The sequence below is a fragment of the Phascolarctos cinereus genome, unplaced genomic scaffold (assembly GCF_003287225.1).
Source record: "Phascolarctos cinereus isolate Bilbo 61053 unplaced genomic scaffold, phaCin_HiC Scaffold_4;HRSCAF=312, whole genome shotgun sequence".
In the NCBI taxonomy this organism is placed as follows: Eukaryota; Metazoa; Chordata; class Mammalia; order Diprotodontia; family Phascolarctidae; genus Phascolarctos; species Phascolarctos cinereus.
The window spans coordinates 26,522,177-26,546,100 of NW_027555847.1; the positions used below are offsets into that span (position 1 = coordinate 26,522,177).

The 23,924-nt window shown below is 41.6% G+C and overlaps 1 protein-coding gene across 11 annotated transcripts in view; it reads right to left on the reverse strand.

The window, feature by feature from the left end:
- CADPS (calcium dependent secretion activator) overlaps positions 1-23,924 on the reverse strand; it is a 572,571-nt gene that overhangs the window by 45,642 nt on the left and 503,005 nt on the right. For all 11 annotated transcript variants that reach the window (XM_078152119.1, XM_020976388.2, XM_020976394.2 and 8 more), the window contains one exon: positions 3,663-3,695. In XM_078152119.1, coding sequence (XP_078008245.1) covers positions 3,663-3,695 — 33 coding nt within the window. The remainder of the gene's footprint in view (positions 1-3,662; positions 3,696-23,924) is intronic.

The following is a 23,924-nucleotide window of genomic DNA, read 5'->3' on the forward strand; positions in this document are numbered from 1 at the left end:
AGATTCACCTACTTCATAAGCTGTCAGCCATACTATCCTTTCCTTGTTTTGGTTTAGAGAGCTTTTCTAAAAACTCCTTTCATCTTCTTGCAAATTTCAGAAACTCGAACCCAGATATAGAGCAACTAGCCCCATTAACTTTGCTGATATTTTTCTGTTTCCTACCACAGCAGCACCTCAGTTATCTGGAGGCCACTTATCTGACAACTTCAGCTATCCAAATAAGCAGAGTGATAAAGGGTCAGGGACACTTAGTGGCTACTAGGGAGAGGGACTGGATCTGTGACTTCACTGGTATAGTCAAAGCTCATGGGGGGAAACTCTTTCTGCCAATGCAGATCTGCAATGTCTTGCCTAGGCTGCCCAGAGCACTGGGAGGTTAAATGGTTTGCCTAGGGTCACACAGCCAAAGTGTGTCAGACTTGAACCTGGGTTTCTTGGCTGCAAGACAGGCTCTATATTCAATACACCCTGCTGCTTCTCACGAATTTTGTGAATAAAAGTATTCTCTGGACAGTCCTCAGAATGTCATTTAGAGCTCATTGACTCTTATTTTGGAAACAATTCTAATAATTTTTGGTCATCAGCTCTTTTAGACACATTAGATTAGAAGCATTTATAAAAATAAGCTTTGGGCTGTTGAAGGCAGACAGCCTGAAAGCAGTGAGAAGTAATGGTGGAAGAAAGGAGAAAAAAGAAAATCCATGAAAAAGACAAAGGCATATGCATAAACCAAGAATACAGCAAGCACAGAAGTCTGGGGTCTTTTATTGTAGGGACAAAGATCACACCTTAGTAGCTCTGGAGACATGAGGATCCCAGAACAATCCAATGGTCTGATGTGAGTATATTCAGGATGATGGTACTAAGTTATCCATTGTGGTTAGCATACTTTTTATGAAGGCAGAAAGTGTGATGAATTATAGAGAGGTTCATCTTCTTTCACAACATGACTGATGCGGAAATATGTTTAATATGATCACACATGTATAGCCTATATCAGATTACATGCCATCTTGGGGAGGGGAGAGGGAGGGAGGGAAGAAAATTCAGAACTCAAAATCTTACAAAAGCAAGTGTTGAAAACTAAAAATAAATAAATTAAAAAGAAAAAAGAGAAAAGAAAAATTTTCATTTAGAGGGATAAATAGCAATTTAAGAAAGCTACATAATGTAGAACAGCTCATTCCTGAATAATAATATATACCCTGCTGCTGCTGCTGCTGTTGCTACTACCTGCTACTACAACCACCACGACTATTATTATTGACCTCTCTAATCTCTCTCTCTCTCTCCCTCCTTCTCTCTCTCTCCCTCCTTCTCTCCTCTCTCTCTCTCTCTCTCTCTCTCTCTCTCTCTCTCTCTCTCTCTCTCTCTCTCTCTCTCTCTCCTTCCTTTCTCTGTCTCTCTCCCCCCTCCACCTTTCAACCATCTCCACCCCTTTAAAGTTCAGGAAATTGAAGCCCATAGAAGTAATATCCATAGAAATTCATAGACCACCAGAGCTGGAGAACACTTCAAGGATCACCTAGTCTTACCCTCTCATTTTACAGATAAAGGTCATGGAGATAATCCATATGTGAGGTGGACTTTGACCCCAGGTCTTCCTGACTCCAGTCCAGGGCTCTATCCATATACTCAGCCTAGAAATGCAGACCAGTGCTCTTCTTTTTTTTTTTTTTAACACTAACACCACTTTTTGTGTGAGGAATATCATCATTAGCCCCTTCTTGAAATCTGGGCCCATTTTGCTACCAATAGGAACCCAAATCTTAATTTCCACAAGAACTCAAATCTCTTTGAAGATCAATCATGAGGATAATAAGCTCTTTGCATTAACGCAGGGATCCAGTCCATCTTTACAATTTAAGACAAACTTGACCATGGATGATTTGGAAGCTGGTGCTAAAGGTGAATGCAAGCAAATTGATGATCTTTAACTTATTAATCATGGCTTCGGATGTAGCCAGCTCAGCAGTGGCCAGCACCACAGGAGCAGAGGTGAGCTCATGGCTGCTATATCCAAGTAAGTGCTCAGAGCCTCCCTCCATTGAATTTTTGGTTTGGGAGCCTAGACATCAAATGTATACAGTGGCACATACTAAAGACCAGAAGCTGATTGGCAAAGGTGAGTCATCTCAACTATGGGATAAGTGTACTTATGGGGCTCCTTGCCTTCATTCACATCTATAACCTGAAAGACAATAGCTTTGGTAAAGGGCTGGCAAGAGATTTCTCTGGGCTTTCTCTCCAAGACAGGTTTCCAGACCGGGCTTAAACCTTTAAATTTCTGAGGACAAAGAGAGAACTTTAGCAACTTAATGTACACTGGAATCTTCAGAGGCTCTTGGTTGTCTCTGATTTGAACTGAGGAAAGTACTGGGTGTGGGCTTTCAGCAGTCTGATTGAAGTTAGAATGGCCCATTTAGATCGCTGGGATTGGATGAGAATGTTCAACTTGGCACTAGGGTTATGCTGTGCCAGGCGGCCAGGTGGAATCATGTAGGCAGCCTGGCATCCAAGTTTGGCTCAGCCTATGTCTTGGCAAGTCAACCCACTTCTCTGAAGTTATCATACCTTTCTCCACTCTCAATTACAGAGATGTTACAAGGCTGATCAAGGTGAAGGAGTTTGAGCTCCCTAGATGAAAAGCATTATATAAATTCAAGGTATAATTATAGACTCCACATTCTTTCATTAAACAAACAAAATGTATGCTAATGCTAATTTCAGTCCAATTTCTGATAATTTATTGTCCTTTTAGAAGTAAGCCAATAAACTGTAACATGCTTTCAGGGGAAATGAATTTAAATGTTAATATAAATCCCCCTGGAAACTGACATATCTTAACTAATAAGTATTTGAACAATGAAGACACTTAACCACGTTCAGGTCCAGAAACATTCAGGACAAGACCCTTGGTAGCTGTTGAGATAAGCTCTCCAAATTTAATATTTTGCAACAGACCTACATCTCTTTTATTCTAAATGGAAGCACAATCATTTTCTTATCTCCTCTCATACAATATATTTAAATCGCTTCATTTTTAGTTTGCTAATCTGCAGGGCAAGGTTTATCTGTGAATGTATCCTGGTTTATCGCAGGTAATCCCACACTCCAGCATTCATATGTTGTACTTAACCTCAATTTAAATGTAAATTTTGGGCAACTTTAAGTGCCTTATCTAGGAGCTTTAAGGACTCTCTTCATTAACGAGGACTCCTCTATAAGGGGTTTTGCAAGATTGTCTTAAAACAATTGCAGAACATACCAAAAAATGAACAAGTTCAGACTCTATTTGTTTTCATCAAAATATTGTCTCCCTTACACAAATTTCTAGCTCACAGTAGAATCTCCAAGGGGTGTAAGCAAGGCGGGTGGAGTAAGGTGATATTAGAATGAAATTTACTAGAAAAACCAAATATAAATGAAATGAAAGTAAATTGTTCTTTAGCCCTGTACTGTGAAGCTGCTTTTGTTTCTGCCTCAAGCTCTTCTTGCTGAAAGAAATCATCATCATCTATTTCCCATGTGGGGAAAAAATTACTCAGAAATATTCTGGGCTTCCCAATCCCTAATGACTAAAAATTCAGCACCAGATCATTAAAAACAGTACCATCCCGAATGTGAAGAAAGCAACAAACATTCCGAGTGATACTCACAGGGACGTCCACATACTTGGAAGCTGCCTTCACCTTAAGGAAAGAAGAGATGGGGCGTGAGACATGTTTTTATATTGAACCATTCACAGCTCAGTGCAGTAACACAATCAGAGTTAAAACAATATGCTGTAGCACAATGTTGACCAGGAAAACAAACAAAAAAAAGGTACTAAAAATGATCTGTTTGTTATTTGGAGCCAGAGCTTTTAACTCTGTTGAGATGGGGAGGAGAAAGAGAGAGAGAGAGAGAGAGAGAGAGAGAGAGAGAGAGAGAGAGAGAGAGAGAGACAGAGAGAGAGACAGAGAGAGACAGAGAGAGACAGAGAGACAGAGATAGAGAGACAGAGACAGAGAGACTGAGAGAGAGAAAAACAGAGACAGGGAGAGAGAAACAGAGAAAGAGAGAGACACAGAGAGAGACAGAGAGAGACACAGAGGCAGACAGAGAGAGATAGAGAGAAACAGAGGGATAGACAGAGGTACAGAAAAAGAAACAGAGACAGAAAAAAGAGAGAAAGAGAGAGAAGATGTGAGAACAAAATCAGTTCTATTGACTCCCAGTCTTTAATAACAGCAGATGCTACTGTAGGAGTCTTGAATTTTTTCCTCCTTGTGAAAGCAGGAGAAGGGATTGTGGTGAAGCAGAAATGGATTTTTCAGAGGGCACAGGGATACATATGACTAAGGCCATTTGCTTATTTGCTTCTCTCTGTCTTTCCCTCTCTCCATCTCTAGAGGGATCCCAAACTGACAAAGACATTCCAATCTGACCTAAGGCCGTCCTTGAATCTTACATGGATTATGTTTTCAGTTGTTCAAATGTTCAGTGAAATTACACTGAAGGGGAGATGGAGGTGGTGGGGACCAGAAAGTGGTCATTTGTTTTATTTAAAAATAAAACAAAAACACTAGGAAGCAAATCCCAGGTCTACGCAGGCAATCAGTCGACAACCATTTACAACAAGCGTCTGCTAATAAGTTCTCAGTTGCTCAGTTTCATGCACAATCATCTTTTTTTTAATTAGACTATGTTATGGAGATGCTTATTTTATTCCATAAATTAAAAATAAAATTAAAAAAAGAATCTAGGGTAAATAAAAAAAAACCCCAACAACAACCTGATAATGCATAGAGATTTTCACTTCTAAAATTAGGGTCACATAGGAATGAGCAGTCTAACCTTTGGATGGCATGTACATTTAGATGGCACATGGATTTGGGAATGAAGAACATCAACAGTAACAATAGCTAGCATTTTCTATAGCACTCTAAGGTTTGCAAAGCATCTTACCAATATTATCTCATTTCATCCTCACAACAACTCTGGGAGATTGGTGCTATTATTACCCCCACTTTACAGATGAGGAAATGGAAGGCAGACAGAAGTTAAGTGACTTGTGTAGGCTCACATACCCTGACTCCAAGTTCAGCACTCCACCCACCGCGCCACCTAACCAAACCCTTTTAGAGTCTAGTCCGAATGATGTATATTATCTGTATGAGCAGGGCAGGTTGTCTTACCTCTCAGTGCCATAGCAATTTCTATGACTGCATATTGCTGCTATAATGCCAGAACTGAATTGGTAAAAGGAATTTCCATAAATTTTTTTCTCTCTAATTTTATATACGTGTGTGCATGCACATATATACATATATAATATACATATATGTGTGTGCACATATATTTACATATATACGTATATGTTCCCTATGTTGATGGAATCACAGGTCCCTTCCCACCCTCCTTTCTATTATACAAAAAAAGGTCAGAACACTGTGTTAGCTTCTTGGTAGACACAAATAATATGTAAATCAGTCAATAAGCATCTATTAAGCACCTACTATGTGCCAGGCATTGGTGATTCAAAGACAAAAGTGAAATCAGTCTTTGCCTTTGGGGAATTTATAATCCGGTCAGATGTGATAGCATGTAAATATATGGGTATACCAAAAATTGGGTAATAAGGAGGGGGAAGTGAGGAGCAACTGGGGGAGCGGGGCAGCAGAGAATCAGGAAAGGCTTCATGCAGCCTGTGATGCTTGAGTTGAGTCTGGAAGGAAACTAGGGATTCCGAGAGCCACATAAAACACAGTCTCTTCTTGAGTGACGCTCACGATGTCACGGGGTGCTGATCATGACGCAAAATAAATAAACTCTTCCTGCGTGCAGATGATAAAGTAAGACAAGATTGGGGCACGAGAGTGCCCACCAAGTGTCCCATGAAGTCTGAGTGGAGAAGGAGTGTTCCTGATTGGCGGCAAAGGGCATCCCTGAAAAAAGACTGGACTTGAATTGAGTATTAGGGACTGGAATAGGATTTCAGCAGGTTGAGATATTGGTGGTGGTGGGGTGGGATGGGGGGTGGGTCGGGGAAGACCAGGGAGGGGAGGAGATTCCAGCTACAGAAAACGATATACATAAAGGTGAAGGGTAGGTTACTGAGGTGCTTCTTTAAGGGACAGAGGGTGGTTCAGTTTGGGAAGAACACAGGTGGAAAGGAGTAGCGAGATTAGACTAGAAAGGGTCTGGATTATGGAGGGCCTCAAATGCCAAGTTGAGGGAAAGAAGCACAAGTGACTAAGGAAGAGACATTGGCAGCCTTTTTTCTTCCATAGCTAGATGTCTCCTTTGCTCTGGAGATGCTGATTTATAGCAGTGGGTAGTTTTGTGGCTACTGAAATGATCAACCTTTAAACACGCCTACTCTTCTTTCCCAGCTCACATCCCGTTCCACTCAAGAGAGGGGCCAAATTCTTAACCCTCTCTTGGCAGCTGGGACAGCCTGATGGACCTCGTGGCTAAGGTCCAGCCCCTACTGTTATCTACCAACAATCACATTCATGTTTCGATTCCCAACCTAATGGTGTGATTACTCATTTGGTGACTTTATCTTCTTTACATCAAGAAGACAAATGGATTTCTATTTTCAGTCCTTCTTCAATAGGATCATACTTTTAGTGGTGAAAGTTATCTTGGAAGATACTAGTACAATCGCTACATCACTGGATCAAGGATTTAGAGCCAGAAGAAAATTTAGAGGTTATCTATTCCAACTTCCTCATTTTATGGATGGGGAAACTGACTAAGGTCACACAGGTAGTAAGAGGTTGGGTTGGAATTCAGATCCAGCCTTGGTTCATTCTTCCTGCATCTATCAGAACTCTGGAGGCAAGAAGAAGGGAAAGGATAGTGCCATAGCTCTCTGCTCTGGTCAGACCACACCTAGAGTACTGGGTCCTGTACAAAGACCACCTTTTGAGAGCGACAGTGAAAAACTAGAGAGAGTCCAGGAAGCAGGACCAGGATGCTAAGGAGTCTAGAGAATATGTCACCTGGGGAGCTGTTAAAGGAACTGTGATGATTACCTTGAAGACGAGAAGACTAGCTGTGTGACCCTGGGCAAGTCACTTAACTCTATGGCCTCACCAAAATTTAAAAAAAAAAGAGGAGAAAGCTAAAGGGGGAGGAACTACAGAGTAAGGGAAAGAAAGGAGCATGATTCAAGTGACTGGGAGTGGTCAGTCACAGAGCAGAAAGATTTGGCTTATTCTGTGGAGCGCTAGAGGGCAGGATTCTGACCAACCGGAGGATGTCACAATGGGACAGATTTCAGCCTAGGATAAGGAAAAACCTTGTAGTGGACCTATATGACATGGGAATGGGCTGCCCCACAAAGTAACATGTTCCTTGACCCTGGGAATGCTCATACAGAGACTGTATGAGGAAATTGTAGCCAAGATTCATGTACTGTGTAGGAATTTCACTTAGATGACCTCGAAGGTCTCATTCAACTCTAAGACTTTTTGACATTCTCTCAGGAAGCTGTAAACTCTTTGAGGGTAAGGCCTGCTTCATTTTCGTCTCTCAGTAAATACATCAATTAGCTTTCCCTCCCAGGGATCATGGCATTTACACAGTATTTAATTCAGTGCAACTCAATTCAATTTAGCAAGCTTTTACTAAGTGCCAGTTAGGTACTGGGCGCTGTGCTAGGCAATAAGGATACAAAGGTAAAAGTGAAAATAGTACCTGCCCTCAAGGAACTTATAGTCTAGCTAGAGGAGACTGACTCTCTCTCTCTCTCTCACAACATATTATATATATATATAAAATTATATGTATAAATTATATAAAATATATATGTTGTTCCCTCTAGCTAGACTGTATATATTATATATAATACATATAATGCACATGTTATATATAATCCCCACTATATATGTATCAGCTATCCATATCCTTATCATATACACACACATATGTATACAATGTATATATTTATATATTTGTACACGCAAGTATGTGTTTATGTATATGTATATATGCATACAGACATATTTATATAAAATGTATATAAGATAGACATCAGTTTGTTAATCAGTAAGATGGTAGACTCATATGATATATGACTACCAGTAGAACGAGGAGAGGGCTAATTTCATTCCTGTCTTTGTATCCCTAGTAACTGATGAGGAATGAACTAAAAGGCATTGACTGAATACCTATGTTGTTCCAAACAGGGTGCTTAGTCCTAGGGATGCAGACAGAAGAAGTGAGATAGCCCCAGCTTTCAAGGACTTCGCACTCTGAGGGAGACAGTTCAGGAAAGAAGGTTCAACTGCAGGGCTGGTAGAAAGGCCCAAGAGTCCCAGGTATACAGTAATCTGGCAGATGGCTAGGCAGAGACCGTTGGGTTACTTAGGGATTTAAGATGACAGTGCTGTGGCGGTGCAGGGCAAAGGGACGGTACAGGAGGTAAAGCCCAGAGGATCTTAGGTGGCCAGATGGAAAGGCCGGGTGGCTCTCTTTCTCATTGGAAGCAATGGAATTGCTTCCATACCATACCACCCAAGCCCCATGGCTAGTGAAGCATCTAGGGTGAAGGAGGAAGGCAAGAGGGGAGGATGGCTTCCAATGGCTGCAGTTCTTCCTGCCATCTGCCTGTCCTCCCTGGATCCTGGGACAGCCTAAGGCTGGAGAAGGGATGAGGGTGGAAATAAGGGGGTAGGCTCTTAACAAATGCTTCTCTTTTGATTACTGCAACATTCTTGTCTTCTCCAATATTTTCACCCCTAATATACCCTTCATATAATACCACCAAGGTAATCTGCATAAATTCAGTCATATCACTCCTTTGCTCAAAAATGATCAATGCCTACCTATTGTCTCAGACCCTTATTGACTGTGGGACCCTGGGCAAGTCATTTAACCCTGTTTGCCCCAGTTTCCTCATCTGTAAAATAAGCTGGAGAAGGAAATGGCAGACCACTTCAGCATCATTACCAAGAAAACCCAAATAGGGTCATGAAGATTCAGATATGACTGAAATGACTGAACAACCACAACCACCACAACCACAACCACAACCACAACCACCTCTTACCTGATAAACAAAGTTCAAGTTTTTACTTGGCATTCAAGGCCATTCACAATCTGAAGCCACTCTCCTTTAGCAATCTTATCATACTATTCTCCTTCATATACACCATGCCCCAGGCAAATTACACTAAAAATAACTCACATTCATTTCACGCTTTGAGGTTTTTGACGTACTTTCCTCAAATAACATCTGTTAGAGCAAATATTACCATTTTATAGATGAGGAAACTGAGGCTCTGAGAGGTTAAATGTCAATATGGCAGGAGGTCTCCTCTGGAATACACTAGGGAATTCCTGTTTGGTGGTGTGCTGTTTTAACATTTTAATTAATGCTTTAGATATAGGCAAAGAGGACATGCTCACCCAATTTGCAGATGACCCAAAGCTGGGGGAAATGCACAACGAAGCTAGAAGGCGACAGAGTCAGGATCTCCAAAGATTTTTGACAAGACTAGAGCACTATGCTAAATCTTAAGAAGGTGAAAATTCAATAGGGATACATGTTAAGTCATACCATTAGATTTATAAAATAAATTTCAGAAGTGCAACATGGGCAAGGCATAATTGGATAGCAGTTCTGAAAAGCCCAGGGGTTTTAGTGTATGACACTAATAAGTCACACCAGTAAGTCAGCCAAGTAATATGGCGACCATAAAAGCTAATGGTGGGCTACCCCAAGTGAGGCACAGCTTTCAGAAATGATAGGTTATGGTCATGCTGCATTTTGCTCTGGTTAGACCTCCTCTGGGGCCTTTTATTTAGTACTGAGTGTCATAATTTAAGAATTTAAGGACATCAATATGTTGTTCAGAGGAGGGCAGCCAGGATAGGGAAGGACCATGAGTCCATGCCATATGAGAATTGGTCTAAGGAACTGGGCCTGTTAAGCCTGGAGAAGAGAAAACTCAGGGAGTCAATGGTAGCTGTCTTCAAGTATTTGCTGGGCTGCCATGTGGAAGACAGATTATACATATTCAGAATAAAATATATAACCCTTAAATAAATAAATAATCATTTTCCACCAAAAAAAGAAAAAAAAAAGATAATGAGTATTTCACTTGGCCCCAGAGGGTAGACCCAAGAACATTGGGGGAAGTTGCAAAGAGGCCAGTTTATGACCAGCTTGGTGTCAAGAAAAACTTTCTAATGGCTAGACGTGTCCCTCCCACCTGCCTTACATTTAAAACCCTTCACATCCTGGCTTGGAACTGCTATATCGTTATTATATACATGACTTCCCTTTATTTATTCTGTGGTCTAGCCAAACTTATCTTGCTATTTCTCACATTAGACACTCCATTTCCAGTCTCCAGGTCTTTGCATTATCTGTTTATCATGTCTGAAATGAAATTACATCTCCTCCATACCTCTTAAGACTCCTAGTTTTCTTCAAAGCTCTGATAAGGGAACCCAAGCCAATACTTACGTGCAGCAAGGCACAGTGGCTAGAGGCTGGTCCTAAAACCAGGAAGACATGAGTTCAAGTCCCATCTCTGATACATACTCACATGTTTGAATTCCTCAGTGCTCTGGTTAACTCTCTGAGACTATAGGTTGCAAAGATTTTAACCTTCTTTGGCAAAGGGAATGTCCTCAAATGGGAATTCCTTGTACCAATGAAATCACAGCTACAGTCCCTATACCTATACACACTCATATATCTATATACATGTATACATATACATACATACACATACATATCTTCTCTCCCTATAGAATGTAAGCTTCTAGAGGGCAAGGAATATTTTATTTTGGTCTTTGTATCTTCAGCAGTTAGGAAAGTGCCTGGCACATAAGCACTTACTAAGTCACGTCACATCAGCAGACATTTGAGCGCCTGCTATATGCAAGCACTGTGCTAAGCATTGGAGAAAGCCAAAAGACAGTCTCCACTCCCAAGCAGAGATGGTGTAATCAATAAATACCAGTTGATTAATTATTGGATTGGATCGAATTGAATTCTTTGCCTGTGTCTAAATTACAGTTAGATGACTCTGAATGGATTTACTGATCAGTTTGGTCAAAGGACAATTCCATTCAGGTAGAAAGACCAAGCAGTCATATCCATTAAGTGACTGGATTAATCTTTGCTTCCTCACCTCAAAATGGGTCATGCCAGTCCCAAGAGCCGCAGGCCAGAGTGGCTTCTGCAGGCTCAGATGCTGCGGAGGGAGAGCTGAGCAATTGCTGGCTAATTTAATCAGTTGCAGAATGCCCAGCTCATTACTTGGGCTCTCCACCTGACTTTGCTTGTGTAGACACATACTTAATGGCCTTTATATTGAGTTATTAAATTATTTTTCAGGTGCCTAATGTAACCTTTTCATCAAATGTATGCGGTGCCAGGCTTGGCACAATGTGGGCGATTGAGGCTTTCCTTCTGCCCAGTTCTAATAAGGGAACCAGGCCAAGCATTGTGCAGCTTTGATAGGAAGCCCGGCAGGGGTTCAAGCCACTTCTCCTGATTCATTAGGGGGGAAAAGCAGCCCAGGTGCAGCCAGGACTGCCGGCCTTGATACTATGAAATCAATGCACACTTAAAAAGTGGATTAGGCTCTTTTGCAACAAAACCCAGGGAAATGAAGCTGCAGGACTTTCTTTCTTTCTTTTTTAAAAAGCACAGAACAACTGTATTTCTGCATTAATGAATGACTCAGCCCTCCAGTCTTCCTGCCATCTTAATGAAGTTTTGATCATGGCTTTCTTGCTGACAGAGAAGCTCTTACTGACATTATCTCATTTCCTGGCTTTTCTGCATACATTGCTTCTGGACCTAGGTTTGAATCCTGACCCCAAAGCTTACTGGCTATGAGCCCTGGGGGTAGGCAATAAACTTCTCTGAGCCTCAGTTTCTTTAGCTGTAAAATGGGGATGATAGTAAGGGCACTTACTTTGCAGTTAGTGGGGGATGATGAAATTGTTAACATACATTTGAATAGCAATATTCCTGTCAACATCTCTAATAAGCCCTTTGTTTTACAAGGGAAAAAATGGAGGGAAGTATCATCAGGTATCTGGTTAGTAGCAGAGCTGGGTTCAGGAACCAGGTTTCCTGGCTCCTAGTCCAATTCCCTATCTTAAATTATAGTATTGGAGGTGGCCTTAGAGGCTATCTGTTCCAACCCCACCAGTTTTACAGATGAGGAAGCCAAGGACCAGGGATCTTGTAACATGCCCAAGGTCACACATATAGTATATGCCGGTGGTAGGTATCAGCTATGTGGCACAGATAGAATGCTGGAGTCAGGAAGATTCATCTTCCTCAGTTCAAATCTGGCCTCAGATACTAGCTGTGTGACCCTAGGCAAGTCACTTCATCCTCTCTGCCTCACTTTCCTCATCTGTAAAATGACCTGGAGAAGGAAATGGCAAACCACTCCGGTATCTGCCAAGAAAACCCCAAATGGGGTCAGGCCACTAACCAGATCACCTGATACCGACTGAAAAATGGCTGAAATACATAGGACCATTCTTCTAAAGCGTTCTTGAAAGAGGAAGTGTGCATTCTTCCCTAGCTCCTGTCCCCTACTGCTGTACCCTTCTCTCTCCCTCTGCCTAATTGAGTCAAGACCGTATAGGAGCAGCTTTATGGAATGAAGAGACCTTCAGAATGAAAGAACTTAGGACCATTTAGAAGGTCTGGGCTCTGGTCCTAACTCTGCCACTGCTTACCTGTAACTTCCCTATAGAACTAGGGTCGAGTCAGTTAATCTCTTTAAGCATCAGTTTTGCTGCTGCTGCCGCCTCAGTTTACTCCTCTGTAAAATGGGGGGGTTGGACTTGATCCCCAAAGTCTCTTTCAACTCTAATGTTCTATGATGAATAGAGCTAAGCAGCTAAGTTTCTTTGCCCCTTAAATAAAACCCCCTTCCCATCACACGCAGACACAGACACAGACACACACACACACACACACATACACACACACACACACACACACACACACACAGAGCCACATTGACCCATCTTTTATTTCACTGGTGTTGCAAGCTCCCACTGCCAATGCAGACCAGTATCTGACTGGCAATTTACAGGATTAGAGATTTAGTCCGGAACAGTTCAAATTGCTCTTCTTTAGGTCATACAGCCAGTATGTATCAGAGGCAGGCTCTGAATCCAGGACAAAGACAACAGTCACACAGGATGACCATGCACTGATGGATTGAAATCCAGATCATTGATTCAGGAGCACCCACATTGGTGAAATCAAGATTTATGGAAATCCTGGAATACTAGAGGCTGGTATGAGGGTTTTTAAAATCTTTTTTTTTTTTTAACATTTTTATTTAAAGTTTTGAGCTCTAAATTCTATCCTTTCTTCCCCACCCCCTTCCTTGAGATGGTAAGCAATCAGATATAGTTTATACACATGCAATTATGTAAAACATTTCCATATTAGTCATTTTGTATAAGAAGACTTGAATAAATTGAAAAAAAGAAAGAAAGTGAAAATAGCATGCTTCAGTCTGTATTCAATCAATATCAGTTCTTTCTCTGGAGGTGGAAAGTATGCTTCATCAGTCCTTTAGGACTGTCTTGGATTATTGTATTGCTGAGAATAGCTAAGTCATTCACAGCTCCTCATTGAACAATATTGCTATTACTGTGTACAATGTTCTCCGGGTTCTGTTTACTTCAATATGCATCAGTTTACGTAAACTATTCCAGGTTTTTCTGAAATCATCCTGCTTGTTATTTCTTCCTTTTTTAAATTTTTAGGCATTTGTGATTAAGTGACTTGCCTGGGGTCACACAGCTAGTAAGTGTCAAGTGTTTGGTCTGAGGCCGGATTTGAACTCAGGTCCTCCTGAGTCCAGGGCCAGTGCTCTATCCACAGCACCACCTAGCTGCCCCCTGCTTATCATTTCTCAAAGCACAATAATATTCCAAAGCAATCATATTCACTTGTTTAGCCTTTCCCCAATTGATGGGAGTCCCTTTGATTTCCAGTTCTTAGCCACTACAAAAAGAGCTGCTATAAATATTTTTGTAAAGATAGGTGGTTTAAAAAATCACATCTGCAAAGCTGATGGCATGGTACAGGACAAGAGAGTTAACTTTTGACCCTGTTCATTAGAAGGTAACAGAAGTCCCTTAGGTATTGGGAAGCAATGGCTATATCTCAAAGCCATCTGTGTTTGGTTTTGGAATGAAATCAAACGAAGGCTTCCAAACGCTCACCTTCTCTGGGCTGGTTTTCAGCTCTTTCCCCCTGCTGGCAGACTGGGATCTGACTGGGTAGAGAAGGCCAATCTGGCTTCCACTCCCACAACTCAACCAGAATTGCTCTCTCTGAGGTTATGAAGGATCTCTTAACTGCTAAACCCTGTGGCCTTTTCTCAGCCCTCATTCTATTGGAACTCCAGGTAGCTTTCAACACTGTCAGCCACCCCCTTCCCTAAGATACTCTCTCTTCCCTTAGCTAGTCTCCTCTTACTTTCCTGGCTTTTCTCAGTCCTCTTTGCTGGATTACATCCATTTCCCATCTACTGAGTATAGGTGTCCCACCTCCCACCCAAAGGCTTTAAACCATGCCCTCCAATCTTCTCTCCTTTCATGATTTTATTAGCTCCCATAGGCTCAATTATCATTCCTATGCAACTGACTCCCAGATTGATATGTCTTCATCTCTCTTCTGAGCTTCAGTCCTATGTCATCCACTGCCTCCCAGACATCTCTACCTGGACGTTCTGTATGCATCTCAAACTTAACATGTCCAAAACAGAACTTATCTTATTCTCTAAACCCATCCCTCCTTCAAACACCTTATTTCTGTTGAGGGTACCCGGGTTCAGAACTCCTGAGTCATCCTCAATTCTTTGCTTGCTCTCACTTCCCTCATCCAATCATTTGCAAGTCTTTTTTTTTTTTTTAGGCAATTGGGGTTAAGTGACTTGCCCAGGGTCACACAGCTAGTAAGTGTCAAGTGTTTGGTCTGAGGCAGGATTTGAACCCAGGCTCTCCTGACCTCAGGGCTGGTACTCTGTCCACTGTGCCACCTAGCTGCCCCTTGGGAAAGGCATTTCTTTCTTTCTTTCTTTTTTTTTTTAAATAATTTTATTTTACTTTATTTTAGTGAGGCAGTTGGGGTTAACTGACTTGCCCAGAGTCACATAGCTAGGAAGTATAATGTGTCTGAGGCTGGATTTGAACTCAGGTCCTCCTGACTCCAGGGCCAGTTCTCTATCCACTGCGCCACCTAGCTGCCCCATTTGCAAGTCTCGTCAACTCTAGCTTCACGATACCTCTCATTCCTAGCCTTATTTATATGACCATCCCCCTAGTTCAGGTCCTTATTGCCTCTCAGCCTCTTTATTGGTTTGGCTTCTTTGAGTCTCTCTTCTTCCTAATTCATTTTCCACACAGAGGCCGCGTTAATTTTTCTAAAGAACATGTCTGATGACCTTACTCCTCTGCTCAAAATTTTTCTGTAGGTCCCTATTGCCTCTAGGATAAAATACAAGCTCTTCAACCTGGCATTAACATCCTCCATGATCTAGAGAATCTTAACTTTCCATACATAATTCATACTTCCCCTCAGAAACTTTCCTTACTACCCAAACTGGCCACTAACTCTTCCCAGGCTTGACATCCCATGTGTTTCTTACCTCCCTTTCTTTTCACAGGCTATCCCCTATATACCTGAAATGCACACCATACTCAGCCCTGCCTCCTAACATCTTTAGTTTCCTTCCTTATTTCTTATTCTCAGGAATAGGATGCTTTTCTTGATTCCACTCTCTCACAACAGAATGTAAATTCCTTTGAGGGTTGAGAATGTTTTTGTCTTTGTCTTTGAATCTCTAGCCCTGGTCCAGTTTCTTGCACAAAGTAGATACTTAATAAATAGTTGTTGAATTGAATTATTTAGTCAACTTTGGGGAGACTATGATTGCAGCCTGGAAAATGTGACTTAAGAGTCATAGAATATCACAGATAGAAGGGACCTTAGAACACGGAATGTCCAAAACAAGACATAGACTGTTACAGCAGAAGAGGACCCTGGAGATCACCTACTCCAACACCTTTATTTTTACGGATGAGGAGACTGAGTCCAAAGAGAAGGTTGTACAAGAATTCAGTGTGTGAAGAGGAGGAAGGAGAACAGGATAGACAAAAGGAATGGTCTCAACAAAATCATGGAAAAGATACACATAGGGCATAAGGAATCAGTGTGATATAATGGAAATAGAACTGACTCTTGACTTGCTTGTGGGCACACAGATAGTAAACATCAAAGGCTGGATTTGAACCCAGATCTTCTGACTCAAGAGTCAGTTCTATTTCCATTATATCACATTGATTCCTGGTGCCCTGTGTGTGTCTTTTCCATGATTTTGTTGAGACCATTCCTTTTGTCTATCCTGTTCTCCTTCCTCCTCTTCACACACTGAATTCTTGTTCAGCTTTCTCTGATTATTTCTTTGGGTAACAGTGTCACATTGTTGGGGGGGAGGGAATGGAACAAGTATTAAGTGCCTACTATGTGCCAGGTACCATACTAAAGCCTTACAAATGTGATTTCATAGACATAGTAATGATGATGATGGTGATGATAATAACAATACATGACATATGTAGTGCTTACTGTGTGCTAGGTACTATACTAAGTGCTTTTTAAATATTATCTCATAGACATAGTCCTACATCTCCTAATTCTCAGGGGATCACGGTGTCATGGGAAGTTAATAAACAAACACCACACTGCCTAAAAGTACCCAGGATCATAGGATTATAGTTTTAGAACCAGAGGGTACTTCACAGATTATCCGTATCCTCCTTTTACAGATGAAGTACCCCCTTTTCCCACCAACCCACACTAGGGTCCCTTCTGAGATTAAACTTCTCTAGAGCTTGTAGCTTTTATGTGAAATAGGAGACAAATAACTTTAGGAGTGAAGTAATGAATGTTTTTTTTTATGATGACAAAAGCTGGACAATGTTAGGTAAGCCTGTGAATCTGAACTCCTAATATGAGGTCTGAGGAAGAACAACAGATACCTTTGAAGAATGAAGAACAAAATAAGAAAGAAGGTTAAACAAGGACCATCCACATGAGTATGACAAGATGGAAGGTAAAGCCATGTGGACACACAAATAAATGGGACTCTCAATGAGACAGATACAAACTACCAGTCTGCAGGCTGAGGGCACATTGGGGCACATTGAGAATCAGGGAGGGTGGAAAGAGGAGAAGACATGAAGGGAGAGGGATGGCATTATTGGACATAAAGGCACAGATATATTGGATTGAGACAAGCCTAGTGCTGGCACCAGGTAAATGGAAAGGTAGATATTTGTCTGTGGTGGATGGCAAGCTCCTTGAGGGCAGGGACTATCTTTTGTCTCTTTTTGTATCCTCAGGGCTTAGCATAGTGCTGTACATGTGGTAGGTGCTTACTAAATGTTTATTAACTGACAGATTGACTAGAGGTGACATAAAAAGGCCAGAGTTGAAACTATACCAGTTCAATGCACTCGGGAGCAGGACATGGAGGTCAGAAGACGGTGCCAAGTTGGGGAGGCTGGTGGACAGCTACATAGGAAACAGTCTGATGGCAGATGTTGTGCCAGGAGAGAGAGGGAGAGTCTAGCCTGGAGTTGGGGCCCCGGGAATGGGTTCTCTGGGTTGGTGGAAGGGCTGGAAGACAAGGTTAAGGGATCATGGACACTGTGGGAAAGAAGCATGCCCTCTGGAGGTGAGTACCCTGCCTCAAAGCCCCATTCCCACCGGTCTAGTTACAGATATACAGTGGGAGGTTTGAGACCTTTCTCCTACTGGTCTATTTCCTGTGGAGAAAAGGAGTCCTAAGATAAGGTACAGTGAGAAAAGTGCTGCATTTGTAGTAAGAAGAACAGGGTCCTGCTGCTGATGCTGCCTATCTTTGTGACCTTGGACAAGTCCCTTAACTTTCAAGAGCCTTAGTTTCTTTATCTGTACAAATGAGGGGTTTGACCAGATGACTTCTAAGGTCCCTTTTAGCTCTAACATTGCCACAGAGGCAGTGTGGTTCTGGGAGATAAGCCCTCGCTTTACAGGGAATTAAAGGACCTGGATCCTTTGGTAGAAATTTTTAAAGTCTTATTTTATATGTCAATGAACAAGCATTTATTTTCTTTCCTCACCCCATTTAAAAGAAGAAAAGAAAAACAAATGCTTACAACAAAGATGTAGATTCCAACAAAATACATTCCCACATTGTTCATGTCTAAAAATGTATGGAAGGCGTGGGTTGAAGTCCTGCCTTGACAGTACCTGTGTCACCATGGGCAAGTTACTTCACCTCAGTTTCCCCATTTGTAAAATGAAGGTGTTACATTATATACCCTCTGAGGTCCCTTAGCTCTTTCTCCATGAACCCATAAGCCTAGCTCTGTGCCTTGCACAATCTTTGCGGAATTTAAGTGAGAACCAAGAGAACAGGGAGGGTCTGGGCTCACTAAACTTAACTGTGAATGGCTCCGTGATCTTTGACATGCATAGCTGGACTCATGGTGAATGGACGCTGCATGTGGATGACGTGGCTGCAATGGCTGCTTGCTTGATGAGAGAACAGAAGTATTGGATGAGGATTTCGGGGCAAAGAAAAAGGGTTGGGTTTGGAAGATCTGGGTTCAAAACCTGCTCTGCTAGGTACTCCTTGTGTGACTGTGGTCCACTCACTGTGCCTCTGTATCCTGATCTAGAAAATGAGGGGGCTGTACTCAATGTCCTCTAGGGTCTCCACCAATTCTCAACCTAGGGTTCTAAGCCTTCAGAATTTTGTGCTTTAGCCTTGGGAGGTTTTTCCAATGAGAAGAAAAGTAAACATTTATGTTTACAAAGTGACAAGGAGTTTACAAAGTGCTTTGTAGATACATGTGTTATTATCCATTTTATAGATGACAAAACAGGTTCAGAGGAATCAAGTGATCATGAGAGAGAGAAGATGCAAACTCAGAAAGGCAATTCATACCTCAGTCCTATCTGATTTGGTCTTATCTTTCATTATATTATCTATCTATATCTATCTACCACACACACACACACACACACACACACACACACACACACACACACACATATATATTATATATGTGTTTATCATATCTTCCATTCCATTATGCACATAATGGAATGGAAGATGAGATTTCCTAAGGACTCCCTATATAAAACATATACATATATAATAGAAGATAAGACTCCCTAAATATTTTTTGACTTTGATTTTTTTTTTTTTTGGTTAACAAGCATTTATTTTCTTTCTCTTCCACCTCTCACTATCTTCTCACAACCCTGGGAGGTAGGTATTCCAGGCATTAATTCCTCCTCCCCTGCCCCCCTTTTTATAGATGAGGTAACTGAGGCTTAGATAGTTGAGTGATTTGTTAATAGCTGTCATAGTTGGGATTTTAATCCAGATTTGTTCCCTTGCCCTTATATTTCACTATGCTACATGGTAGTAGACTTAGCACCTAAGTTCTTAGAGGTCAAAGTTGCTTCTTTCTTTGGTGCCCCCACAAGTAGTGCCTTTTATGAGGCTGACCAGGCATAGTAAACATTTCCTTGATCGAAGTATAAAATGGAGAGAGAACATTTTCATCCTGGGACCCCATTTAGATGGAGGAGATTCCCCCCTTCCCCATGAAGAAGAGGTAGTAATTCACATCCCAAGGGGACCTTCTCAGAATCCTTTGGGACTCACATTTCCCATTCTGAAATCTTTCTTTTACTTTGGATTTAAAAAAAAATCCCAACCCACAGCCCCAGATATATAATCAGGGATACTCAAGTGCATCTTGGGAAGATGAATGCATTCCCAGTGCCAAGTGAGGGACCGAATGCTTGGGTGAGACAGAATGTGTGTGTGGGAGGATGTACTGGGACTGTGTGTGCGGGTGAGCAGTTGAGCAAACCCAGTGGCAACTGCTTGGGTTCAAGTGACAATTACAGCGCTATCCCTTCCCAACCCTTTTCGAAAGGATGGAGAAAAACACAGTGCTGGAAGCAGCAAACTCCAGACACTATTGGGATTCCTAAGGCACCCTAAAGCTGAGATATCCACAAGGATGTGACTCCTGCTGGCCTCCCTTTTTTTTGTGGGCGTGATGAAGGGCAGATGCATATTTTCCATGTGGGGTACTGGGATCTCAAGAGCAGCCTCTAAATTCCAAAGCCCTCATGGGTGTCCTGAGAGAGATGTGGAAACTAAAGAACCACAGAATCTTACGAGTCAGAAGAGACCAGAATTGTCTTAACCTTACTTGAAAGTGAATTCCCTCTGCGCTCAGCCTCTGCTTAAATATCTCCAACGAGGGGAAGCTCACTACCAAAGAGGAGGCTCAGACCATATTTTTAGAGCTCCAATAGATGGGAATATTTTACTCACATAAATTTGCCTCTTGGCAAATTCCACCCATTGCTCCTAATTCTGCCCCTCTAGGTCCAAGTAGAGCAAATCGAACCCTCTTCCACATGGTAGTCTTTTAGTTTCTTGAAATTAGCCCTCCTGTCCCCATTAACTCTTCTCTTCTCCAGGCTAAACAACCCAGTTCCCCCAACTCTCCATCAACATCAATGTCTATCTCATGTCTCCATCAATGGCATCCAGAAACTGACTGATGTTTTAGGATGATCAATCAGTCTTCTAGATCCCTAAGGCACAAGTCTGATCACATCACTCTCCTACTCAAAAATCTTTAGTAGTTCCCTGTTTCACCCTGGCGTTTCAAGTCCTCCACAGCCTGGGTCTGCCCTACCTTCCAGGGAGGATTATTATTCCTATTAATTCCCTCATGTTCTTGATGTTTCAGTCAAATTCACCTACTGGCTGTTCCACAAACTCAGAAAGTCATTTCCTGCCTTCATGCCTTTCTCCAATCTGCTCCCCTATGCCTGCAATGCATTTTTTCCTTTACCTCTGTCCCCTTTGAATTACTATCTTGTTTCAAGGCTCACGTTATTACTACTTACTCCTCAAATTACTTTTCATTAACTCATCAGTAGACACCCTGCCCCCCCCCAGTAGAATGTAAACTTCTTAGGGTCAGGAAGTGCTTAATCTTTTCATTTGTATTTTCAGTGCCTGCCCCTGTGGATGGCATGTAGTGGGTGCTTAATAAATATTTGCAAATTGAATTCAAGTAACACTGAAAAGGAAACAGTAGAATGCAGAAATACATTTTTAAAAAATAAAGTTTCCCTAAATTTGCTCTAAGGATTGATGACATGAAAAATCAGGCCCAGTGGTAGTGGAGCCATGGGATAGAGATCATTGGATTTGGGATCGGGAAACATTGATTCTAGTGCTTGTTCCATCACTGATTTTGGGGTGACATTATACAAGCTATTGAAGCACTCTGTATTTCAGTTTCCTTTTGGTATAATAGGAAGCTAGTGTGATTATGAGATGGGGGTTGGCTGTCGGCAACTCTGGGGTAACCTGCGTTCAAATATTAGCTTCTCCATTCACCAGTCATTATAACACCCTTCAGACTACCGAGGATACATTTTAGGTATCATCTCTACTTACTCACATAGGTGCATGTTAATTCTCCCATTGCCATGTACGCTCCTCAAGAGCATTGAACTGTTTTATTATTGTCTTTGTGACCCCATCATGGCTTACAGTAAGCACTCATAAATGCATGTTGATTGACTGAATTGGAAACGGCATAGATTTTGAACCGGAAGATAAGACAGTAAGCATCTAGTGCAAGAGAAATGAAGTGCAGAGTTGAAATTTCTTGCCTACAGTCATGCTGGAATTTTGCTGAGCTGGCATTCAAAGCCAGGTATTCTGATAGTAAGTTGAATGTTCCTTTCTTTGTCCACTGCTCTCTACTTAAGGGATTAAGTTTAACTTCTTTTAGCCTCAGTTTCCTCATTTGTAAATGGAAATAATGCAATAATTATCTCAAAGAATTGTTGTGAGGAAAGGGTTTTGTTAACCTTTAAGTGCCATAGGAGGAAGACCGAGTAGACTAAGTTTCCCAAGTGCAGAGGTGATTTTATTTTTGTCTTTGGGTCCCCAGCTTCTAGCATAGCTGGCATATAGTAAACACTTAATGCTTACTGAATTGAATATAAATATGAGTCATCATAAGAGATGCTATATTTCCCTTACATGTGACCTCGGGCAAGTCATAACCTCTCTGGTTATTAATTTTCTCCTACATAAAATGAGAAGTTGGACTAGACTTTAACCCTCTATGATTCTCCTAGGGGTGCTGTGAGGGTTGGGTGAAATAACCAGTTTGAAAATTCTTAGTTAAAAATTGAGTTCTTTTTTTGTCATTGACATCATTATCTCATTCTTATATTTTTCAGTGTAATTGAGATAGGAATGGTCCTAGGAAAAATTGCTATCCTGTTATTATTGTTTTATATTTAATATTCTAGGAATGATTGAGCAGGTGGACAAAAGACTGTAAGGGAATAAAAATATTGCAATGTCAGCTAATCTTCTGCGGCCTCAGTGCATGCATTTTTTGGGGACAGCTCCAGAATAGACAGAGTAACAGGGATGAGCCTTGCCTCAACTTGTTCTCACATGGTTTGGATTTATTTGGCTAGATCTTTATATTTCACTCCTCATGGTTTGGAGATTATGAGGACCCAACATGGTGACATCTAACACAAAACTTTGTTCTTAAATTTTTAATGTTCTGCTTAGGTGATTATAAGCCACAGTTTTGTCTAGGAAAGTGCTCTGGCTTCAAAAGAATCCATTTTCTGTATTGTCAAGGATAATATCCAAGTAATGCTTCTATAACCCAGCTCTAGGTTCCTACATTTTGGTCCACAAAGACCTGCTAGTTTATCTGGGAACTTGGGGGAAATATCAGGGGAATGATCTTGATTGAACCAAAGGGTCCCATCCCCTGGAATAATTTGTTCTCAGACCTAGTTTTATGGATAAGAGAAATGCCCATGTCTTCTGTTACTCAGTGTGCTGCGAATGGGGATGTGGTCCAGGAAGTCTGTGTTCTCATCTCTCTTCCACCGTGGGGCTCCATAGCAGATGCCTAGCTGTAGTCAATCAGCTTTGCTTTCCAGCCTTCCTTACTGAATGACCCTCTTTAGTATCAGCCCCCTTTCTGGCTGGGGAAATGCTATAGCCAATTTGCACTCACTGTCCTTCCACTGGCACCATCACAGTCTTCACTGTCCTACAGATTTTTCTGCTCAATCTGCTGATAAGAATGATCCCACTAGTTTTATGTTAGATTTCCTAGAACAATGAGTCACATCTCATTAGAGCTTAATAGGGAGGGTCATACATTTAAAGCTTGAAGGGACCATATAGGCCATCTGGTGCACTCCTCTCATCTATAAAATGAGCACACTAACTTCGGTAGTGGCGAGGTGACATGTTCACATCACATAAGTAATAGGTGGCAGAGTCAGGATTTGAACCCAGAGTCTCTTACTTCACTGCCTGTGTGCTTTCTACTACAGTAATAATAACTGGCATTTATGCTTTACGTATATTATCATTTGACCCTCAAGGGCATAACATAGGCATATTACTATCTCCATTTCTCAGATGAGGCCCAGAGACTAAGTAAAGGGATTTGTTCAAGGTCACACTGGTAGCAAGTGGCAGAGATAAGATTTCAACTCAGATCCTCTAACTCCAAATCCAGAAGCCATGTCTATGTAGGCTAGTAGATTTAGAATAGACAGGAAGCTTAGAGACCACTGGGTCTAACCTTTTCACTTTATAAATGAAGGAACTGAGGCACAGAGAGGTGAAAGGTCTTGCCAAGACTCACAAAGCAATCAATGTCTGACGTGGGATTTGAACACAGGTCTTCCTGACTCCAGGTCTCAGCACTCTACTACCCAACTAGGCGGAAAGATGGTGAGTGAAAAGCCAAAGGAATCTTGGTCTCCTTCA